General features: G+C 45.0%; 1 protein-coding gene across 14 annotated transcripts in view; it reads left to right on the top strand.

Moving 5' to 3' along the window:
- The first annotated feature begins 7,824 nt into the window (after positions 1 to 7,824).
- KIF21A (kinesin family member 21A) overlaps positions 7,825 to 10,026 on the top strand; it is a 152,836-nt gene continuing 150,634 nt past the window's right edge. For all 14 annotated transcript variants that reach the window (XM_017512759.1, XM_037732875.1, XM_017512764.1 and 11 more), the window contains exon 1: positions 7,825 to 8,247. In XM_017512759.1, the coding sequence (XP_017368248.1) occupies positions 8,204 to 8,247 (44 nt within the window). In that variant the 5' untranslated portion in view covers positions 7,825 to 8,203. The remainder of the gene's footprint in view (positions 8,248 to 10,026) is intronic.

Below are 10,026 nucleotides of genomic sequence, written 5' to 3'. Positions count from 1 at the left end.
CAGGCATGCACCACCATGCCCAGCTAATTTTTTGTATTTTTAGTAGAGATGGGGTTTCACCATGTTGACCAGGATGGTCTCGATCTCTTGACCTCGTGATCCACCCGCCTCAGCCTCCAAAAGTGCTGGGGTTACAGGCGTGAGCCACCGCGCACGGCCCAGGCTGAGATTTTCTAAATCCACAAAATAAAACGATAATGAAACTAACAGTGAAGGACAAAGAGCTCAGAAAAGGGTGTCAATATCTGAATTTTAATTTATCTCCACCATTAATTTACGGTGGTGTGTGTGTGCGTGTCCGTGTGTTGGGAAGTAGATGGAACTGGTGTGGTGGTCAATTTTCCTCTCCACAAAATTAATATAACCTCCTAATTTGCAAAATTAATAGGATGGAGAATTGTAAAACGTCTTTTATCTCCTAAATTATAGGAGCTTTGCTTACATTTGCTGGTTTCCAGAAACTGCTCTACTTTTCTTTCTGAGTATTTGAAAGCTACTTTAAATAGACATTATGGTTTGGAAACAGTCTCTCTGATAACTATAACCAGTAGGCAGCAGATTATCTACACTGAAAACTTGCTTTGTGTGGAAACCAAAGTATAGCATGCCCTTTTGCTGGTAACCACCAATTTATTTATTTAACAAGTAAGTATTGGCTGCCCTTCTGGGTTTTCCACAAATACTGCCTTTTAGGAATTTGCAGTCTAATTGAGGAGTCAGAAAGTGATTGTCACCACAATAACAAAAAGATAAGCAAGATGCAGTAGAGATTTGGCAGAAGGAAAGGATACATTTGGTTCAGGAGAGGAGTAAGCTCAGGAAAAGGCTGAAGAAAGTTGTTTTGAATTGGACCTGAAATGTAGATAACATTTTAACAGATTACTGGGAATGCTTCTAGTTCCTCTTAAGTAAAATGGGAATAAAAATCCTACCAATGCTGGGTGCGGTAGCTCACATCTGTAATCCTAGCAATTTGGGAGGTGAAGGCAGGTGGATTGTTTGAGCCCAGGACTTTGAGACTAACCTGGGCAACATGGCAAGGCCCGACTCTACAAAAATTTTAAAAAATAGCCAGGCATGGTGGTATGTACCTGTGATCCCAGCTGCTAGGAGGCTGAGGTGATAAGATCACCGAACCTGGGATGTTGAGGCTGCAGTGAGCCGTGATCATGCCACTGGACTCTAGCCTGGGTGATAAAGCTAGAACCTGTCTCAATCAATAAATCAATCAATAGTACCCAACTTCTAGGCTGTTGAGAGAATTAAGTGAAATAACGCTTTTTGGGCAGTTAGCTCTGTGCACTAGCATGATGAAAGAGCCCTACACATGTCAATGCTTTTCATTGCTGTTAGTGGGGAAAATGCATATGTACACACACAAACACACAATCACTGAAGGAAAACTGATATTTCTGATTGTGGCATTAAGGGTTAGCTTTCCAAAGATTTTTCCAAAAATATTTCTGAAGGGATGGTTGTCTAGGCATGCTTTTCCAAAGCCAGCTGTTTGCATACAAAATTGTAATCAGATCTTTTTCTTTTAATCTTTCTGCTAGCAGCCAAAAGGAAGAGTCAAATAACTTTTAATGACTGATTATAATGTGGAAACTAGAAAACACAGGGTAGATGGCCTAGAGGGAGAAAACTGGTGAGATAGTTACCCTAATGCATGTTGTAGCTTCTTTTTGGCTGCCTTACAGTAGGTGTTGTAATGAATCTTTCTTCCAAATGTACCTTAGACAGGTGCAGCTGCAGCATCAGTACCTGCTTTAAAAAACACTGTATTTATAAAAGTATTTATTATAAAATTAATTTTGATGTGCACTTACTGGGAGCTGGTGCTGTGATTTACATGATAACCAAAGCTCTTTAAACCCCCAAACAACTGCATAAGCTTGGAAGTACATTACTTACTTATAAAAAACTGAGACTAGAAAGGGCTCATGTTTGCCCAAAGACATACAGTCCTCCAGCTAATATTTAATGACTCCTACTATGTGTCAGACATTAAATTACATGTCAGACTATTAACTATAGAAATATCTGTGAATAAAGCGAAATTATCCCTGCTATCTTGGATTTCTATTCAAATGCAGCAAAGCAGACAATAAACAAAAACAAGAAAAGATCAGCTAGTGATAAGGGCTATAAAGAAATACAATACTGATATGATAGCATATAATTGGGCATACCGGGTCAGTTTCATGGGCAAGAGATCAGTGCAGTTACACAGAGGCTTCTGTTCAGAAGGGTCATAATCTTGAGTGAATAATTTGGCTGTCATTATCTTGAAATTCTTAATTTTATCTTTGGACTTGTGTTTTTTAAGTGTGGTTTCACAAGACACTGTGATATATGAATAAGCAGAAGACACATGTGCAAACTGCATGTCCTCTTCCTTGCCATGCCATTCTTATGTAGCATTTGTGATCCCTCTTGAGCATGGAGTTCTGGTTGAACCACCACCATGGGGAGTTCAGTGAGATTCAAAGCCATATGAGATACATGTTCTACGTCTTCCATGGAGGAAGCAGAGATGCTGATATATTTAGAAACCATGCTTCTCTCAAACCAGAACTTGCTTCTGACAAAAGAAAATCTTCAGCCAAGTCACATTTATTTATTTATTTATTGAGACGGAGTCTTGCTCTGTTGCCCAGGCGGGAGTGCAGTGACACGATCAATCTTGGCTCACTGCAACATCCGCCTCCCAGGTTCAAGCAATTCTTCTGCCTCCGCCTCCCGAGTGGCTGGGACTACAGGCAAGCACCACCACGCCTAGCTAATTTTTGTATTTTTAGTAGACCTGGGGTTTCACCATATTGGCCAGGCTGGTCTTCAACTCCTGATCTCGTGATCCACCTGCACTGGTCTCCCAAAGTGCTGGGATTACAGGTGTGCTCCACCACACCCAGCTGAATTAAATTTAAAGGAGTTTAATTGAGCAATGAAAAATTTGCTAATTGGGCAGCTCCCAGGATCACAGCAGATTAACGGAGACTCCAGGAGTGCCTCCTATTCAGAACACATTTATAGACAAAAAAGGTAAAGTGATGTACAAGAATTGGAAGTGAGATACAGAAACAGTGAGATTGGGTTACAACGTGGCATTTGCCTTATTTGAATACAGTTTGAACATTCCACAGTCTATGAGTACTTAAAGTATGGCCACTGGGATTGGCCAACACTTAGCTATTGTTACAGGTACATACTACCAAGTTAGGTTTTCAATTTTGTCTATTAAGCTAGGTTACAGTTCATCCACAAGGACTCAAATATAGAAGTATGGAATCCTTCTCAGTCTATATTTAGTTTGCTTTAACACTTTTGCCAAAAGAAGGCAATGGCATGAATGAAAGATGACCAAAGAATCCAGTCTTATTCTTTTCTTCTTGCATTACTTCCTGTAGTAACATAGGAAGCCATTAACTCCCTAAGTGATGATGTAAATGTATTAGTCTATTCTCATGCTGCTATGAAAAAGTATCTACGACTCAGTAATTTACAAAGGAAAGAGGTTTACTGGACTTACAGGTCCGCATGGTTGGGGAGGCCTCAGGAAACTTGGCAGAAGACACTTCATCACAGCGCAGCAAGAGAGAGAATGAATGCCAAATGAAGAGAGAAACTCCTTACAAAACCATCAGATCTCGTGAGAACTCACTCACTATCACGAGAACAGCATGGTGGAAACCGCCTCAATGATTCAATTATCTCCACCTGGTCCTGTCCTTGATCCATGGGGATTTTTACAGTTCGAGGTGAGAATTGGGTGGGCACACAGAGCCGAAGCATGTCAGTAAAAGGAAAGAGAAAGAAAGGACAGAATAGTTTCCTTTCTTTTCAGTTCTTCCTTACTGATATGTAAGCCAAAGGTAGGAAATGTTAGTAGAATATGTGTGTATGAAAAAGTGTTGAGTTAGTTTTGTGCAGTGTTTCTGTTAAGAATAAAATACATGTGCATGTATGAACTTTGAAATACGTTGTATGATTTCTATAATCCCATGTATGAGTTAGAATGCACTTCTATTGATACTTAAAACCAGCATTGTACGATGTAAAGATGAATGGTGAAAGTCATGGAAATAATCTAAAGCTTTAACTTTTCATTATGGAGAATGACATTAAATAACAAATTAAAAACACCATATATGAGAGACCTTAAAGGAAGGGGAAAGCTATTTTCATACCTTTCATTTATTTTTTTATTTTTTATTTTTTTAAGACGGGGTTTCACCATGTTGGTCAGGCCGGTCTTGAACTCCCGACCTCAGGTGACCCACCCGCCTTGGCCTCCAAAGTGCTTGGATTACAGGTGTGAGCCACCACATCCGGCCTATTTTCAGACCTTTCATACCATTTTTATCCTCCTTTTCTTACAAGATCCCTCACATTTTCATTTTGCACCAGGTGTTGCAAATCATGTAGCTGGTCTCTGGGGGGGGTGCTATTTTAGATTGGATGATCAGGAGAGGCCTCTTTGAGAAAATAGCATTTAAGCTGATAGCCTAGAAATTAAAACAAAACAAAAGAAAACATGGGAAGGTCTGGAGAAAGAACATTCCTGGGAGAGGGTGTAGCTAATGCAAAGACCCTAAGGCAGGAAAGAACTTTATGAGTTCGAGAAATAGAAAGAAGACCAGTCTCACCAAAAAGTAGTTGTTAAGGCATAGAGTGGCAAAAGGTGAGGTCAGAGTTGGGGGTGGGGGCAGAGTATGAGGGTCTTAAAGTCTAAAACAATTTATTCCATTTGTGTTAGTAGCCATTGGAAGGTTTCAGGCAGGGAAATGACATAAATAACTTATGTTTAAAAGGACATTATTCTGGCCAGGCATGGTGGCTCACACCTGTAATCACAGCACTTGGAAAGGCCAAGGCAAGTGGATCATCTGAGGTCAGGAATTCAAGATCAGCCTGGCCAACATGGTGAAACTCTGTCTCTACTAAAAACACAAAAATTACCCAGGCACGGTGCTGTGTGCCTATAAACCCAGCTACTCGGCAGGCTGAGGCAGGAGAATCATTTGAACCCGGGAGGAGGAGGTTGCATTGAGCCGAGATCACCCCACTTTACTTCAGCCTGGTCAACAGTGAGGCTCTGTCTCAGGAAAAAAAAAAAAAAAAAGACAGTGTTTCTGCAATGAAGGCAAGAGTGGACTCAGGGAGACCATCCCTAGCAGTTTATATCTGAAGAATTCATTACCCTTCCAGGTCAAATTCATCATATTTCTCTCCTAATTTCTGTTATTCCACTTATGTATTTTAAAATATATCTTCCTGTGCTAGACAGTAAACTCTTTGTAAGCACTGACATTGTCTTATTTTTCTCTAAATCACTGGTGTCTCTCACTTTGTTTTCATATAATCACTTAGTAAATATTTATTGAGTCAATGATTGGAATAGGACTTAAACCACTCTTGTAGTAAAAGCTCTGCCCTTGGAACTTTCTTGAAATTAAGATTATTTAGAGGAGTTATAAGGAAATGTGCTATAGCAGCTACAAATGAATTTGAACTAAATATAAAATAGTATGTTAATTTTACAACTTTAGAAATTTGGGGAAAAGTTACTGACTAGGTCATTAATGAGAATTTGAATTTTTACACTGCCTCTTCCTGAAACCATGTGCAATATGAACTCAAAGGCACAGCTGTTATTGGTGCTAATGTTTTGTCCAGAAATTCCAGCCTGGTGGCTTGGGACTAAAGTTGGCCTGAGACATATTTTGACAGGTTTGCAGCATATGTAAATATTGTGCTGAAGTAGTTGTTGGTATTTAAAACTAAGGAGTTTTTGCATAAATATCTGTGTTTCTCCCTTTCTTGAGAACAACATGCATACAAGAAACAAAAATCTTGGCATCATTGGATTTGCATTTCATCAAGGCAATATTCAGCCAGAGTTGAGGATGGCCACCGCCTTTGGAAGGGGCCCATGTCTCTATTTTATCATAGTCCTCACCTTTGTCATAGTATTCACCTTGCTCCGCTCTCTGCTCTACCTGCCTGGTTCCTGTAGGCATTTGTGTTTGTGAACCCCCTTATTGAGACACATAATGCATACTGTAGTTATTTAAAATGAGAACTCTTTTGGGCCAGGTGAAGTAGCACTTTGGGAGGCCAAGGCGGGTGAATCACTTGAGGTCAGGAGTGAGACCAGCCTGGGAAACATGGTGAAAATCCTGTCTTTACTAAAAATACAAAAATTAGCTGGATGTGGTGGCCCACACCTGAAATCCTAGCTACTTGGGAGGCTGAGGCACAAGAATCACTTGAACCCGGAAGGAGGATGTTGCAGTGAGCCGAGATTGCACCATTGCATTCCAGCCTAGGCAACACAGCAGGACTCTGTGCCAAAAAATAAAATAAAATAATAAGTTTTTTTTTTTTTTAAAGAGGATCTTGAATTAATACAAATTTCTCTTTAGTTTTCTTGCTAAATGTGCTGGGCCATTCTTGCTTTCATTGAAACTTTCATCAACACAAGAAGCAAGGTGGCCAGTCCAGATCCATCCAGATATGGGCTTGCCAGGGCAGGGTGAAATGCAGCCCTGATTTGTTGACGGACAAATTTTGAGGCTAGGGAAAGTCTTCCAAAAACGAGTAATCAGAGGAGAGTGTTGCCACCAATTTGATCTATAGAAGGATACTCAGCATCTCTGCCCTCTTTACCTCCCAGTTACATGTCTGATAAGATTTAGAGGTAGTAAAATTAAAGGACAGAATAAGTTTAAAACTATGTATTATTATATGCCCCATTGGCCCTTCGCCTGGGTTTAAATCATCAAACACTTCATGATTTTCCCAAGGTGTCGCTGCCTGCTCTGAGCCACGCTGCTGTATCACTGCTGAACAAGATGATTAGGTGTGTGATTGTAGATTGTAGGCACTTGAGGTAGTGCCTTTATTTGGATAGTGCCATTTAATCTATGATGCCATTTTTGTATGAAACCACATGTTTGTTTATAGAGATGTATGGAGCAGTCCACAAAAGATACTCTGTGGCAAAGCTAATAAAGGCTGTTTCCACAGAGCTATCTGAAGGCATGTGGAAGCACAATAGTGACAAACAGAAACCACAATGGGTCAATGTTGAGAGAATCCCGGCATTGGGAGGTGCTTTTCAAAGGCCAGAAGGGAAAGAATATCAGTTTGGAAGGATTTACTACACAGCAGGTCTTGGTGGATATTCAGTTCTGGGAACACTTGGCAGTACCAGGGTGCAGTTCATTTACCAGTGTACAAATGGTTGAACAGAAACGCATTCAGGAGTCTCGAGAAAATCATTTCCATATCCCGCCAGAGCTGGTAAACGGGCAATGGTCTGTGGAACAGCCCAGCTGCCCAGAGACAGTGGACAAACCGGGGAGTCCGTTTAGCATGAATGACCGACTCCGGGGAGGGAGGAGGGGGGCGTTCAGCTGGGGGCTAGGGAAGGGGGTCAAAGTCCAAGCTGCAGACAGGACAATAAGGGTATGCGAGGGACACAAAGCCGAACCAGAGCAGCAGCTGGCTGGCTCCCGGCGCGCCGCTGAATCAAGCTTGGATGTGAGAAGAGACCTGGCAGTGGCGCGTGCACCCGCTGCTTCCTTCTCGCAGAAGAGCCTGGAAGGACGCACAGGCTGGTCGCCCTCGGGCGAGGGCAGCCGGCGGCGGGCATCCCTCCCCCTCGCCTCCCTGCCCAGCAGCGCCAGGCAGTGTCCCGCCGAGGGCAGGGCGGGGCACTGGCTGGGGGAGGGCGAGGTGGAGCCGAGCTGCGCGGCCGCGGCTGACGCAGTGCGGGGCGAGGAGCCCGGAGCGCCCCGGCGGGCGTGGAGCGCCCAGCTCCGCCGCTGAGAGGCTGCGTCCCCAGCGGAGGGGGCAGGGCGCGCTCACCCGGCCGCCTCGAGGCCGCCGGCGGCCTGTTGACTTCTCCACGGTCTCGCTCGCAGTTCTAGCGCGCTCCGTCCCCGCCCCAGATCCTGAGGGGTGAGCGGGGGAAGGGGCGGGCGCCCGCGAGCCGTGAATCACCTCCTCCTCCTGCTGCCTCAGCGCCGCCTCCACCTTTCCATTCAGTCGCCCAACATGGCTGGAGCGCTGCGGAGGTGAGCCGGCCGCCCGCCCGCAGACGCCCCAGCCTACTGCGCCCGAGCCCCGCGGCCCCGGCTGCGCCTCAGCTCCACGGTGCGGAGGCCCAGAGGCCCGGTCGCCGCCCGCCGCCAACATGTTGGGCGCCCCGGACGAGAGCTCCGTGCGGGTGGCTGTCAGGTGAGGACGGGCGGCGGGCGGCGGGCGGCGGGTTGAGGGCGAGGCAAGGACCTGGCTGTGGCCCCGAGCACCGGCTGCCGGGTGGAGCGACCTGAGGGGCGTTCCTGGCCGGGGTCTGCGGCTGAGGAAACTGAGGCAGTGGGTCCCCGCCAGCCTGGCACGCGCGGCCGGGTGCTGGCAGGGAGACCGCGCCGCCCTCACGCCGTCTGCTTTTGCAGGTGGCTGGCGGCCGCGCGGCGCCGGGTCCCTGGGGGGCGTCTTGATTCCTCCGGAGGGAAAAGCCATCATCACTCCCCTCGGTCCCCTCGCCGGTTCAGTCGCCTCAGGTCTGGCCGCTTTAAGCGATCGCCTGTCCGGGAGGAGCTGCCTCTGCGCGGGGCTGTGGTCTTTTTTTTTTTTTTTTTTTTTTTTTTTTTTTTAGTTCTAGTGTTTCTGTCATACGTGTCCATGCAGCTCCGGCCTTCCCAGGCAGGAGACAAAGCATCTGACTGACAGCCGCGGCGACCGCAGGGCCCGCCGCGCGCCCACTCGGGTTCTGATGTCTGTGCAAACGCGACGTCTTTTTCAGCATCCCGGGGATTAGATATGCCCCCGCGTGTAGGTAGCAGAGACAGATCTGGCCTTTTGGGTGTTGGAATGGGAGTAGTATTTAAGGTAAAATACACCGGAGAGAGGTCTACAGAAGGAAGAAAGCTCTTTAGCCAGAGGAAGGGTGAAATGGGTGACTGGGTGAAACATACTGACGTTAGGCAGGGTGGATACAATGTCATCGTAACGTTACACAGGCCAGGGCGTGAGTTTGGAAATACTAAATACATCAAAATTATATTTCAGTCAATGACAGGCACGAGTATTCAGTGTAAGTTAGGCTGTTTTGATACATATCAAGAAGGAAAGCTCTGACAGTTGCTCATGGAAAATTGCAACATCATCACACTGTGTGAAAAATTAATGAAGCATTCATCCTAGTGTAAGTGCGTGGCTTTCACAGCTCTGAGAGTCTACTGTTAATTCACGTCTCTTTATTTATGCTTTAAGGATTACAAAAATAATCTGCACTCCAAGATATTAGAAATTATTAACAATCTCCTAGTCTAGTCTTTCCAGAAAATTATTTTTAAAATTCTCTCCTCGAGGCATTTCTATAGTTACTATTTTAGTGACACATCTTGGGTTAGACATAGTAATGGCTGCTTTGTATACGCTGTATCTTTAACTTAAAGAATAAAGTGAGTTTTTTTTCTTTTCTTAATGTACCTTCATTTTACAGATGAGGAAATTACCACCCAGGGAGGTGACTGTTTTACGGCTGGTCAGAATCACCTGTTAGAAAGTTTGTGAAGTTTTAATTAGTCCTTCCTGGTTATTCTAAGGCTACTTATCCAATTGTTAGATTAGTCTGTTTCTCCCATTCACGGCCACTACCTCTCTTTTGGCCCTTTAATACCAGTTAATGACTGCACTAGGGCAGAGAAAGGGCAAGGAAAAAGACGGAAAACCCAGTAAGAGCCGGACTCGGTGGCTCACGAATGTAATTCCAGCACTTTGAGAGGCTGAGGGCGGATCACCTGAGGTCGGGAGTCGGACACCAGCCTGACCAATGTGAAGAAACCTGGTCTTTACTAAAAATCAAAAATAGCTGGGCGTGGTGGCGCAGGCCTGTAATCCCAGCTGCTTAGGAGGCTGAGGCAGGAGAATCGCTTGAACTCGGGAGACGGAGGTTGCAGTGAGCCGAGATCCTGCCATCACACTCCAGCCTGGGCAACAAGAACCAAACTC

This window comes from Cebus imitator, unplaced genomic scaffold (genome assembly GCF_001604975.1).
Source record: "Cebus imitator isolate Cc_AM_T3 unplaced genomic scaffold, Cebus_imitator-1.0 Scaffold477, whole genome shotgun sequence".
In the NCBI taxonomy this organism is placed as follows: Eukaryota; Metazoa; Chordata; class Mammalia; order Primates; family Cebidae; genus Cebus; species Cebus imitator.
The sequence above is the reverse complement of the archived record's forward strand: the minus strand, read 5'-3'. Positions and strand labels throughout refer to the sequence as shown.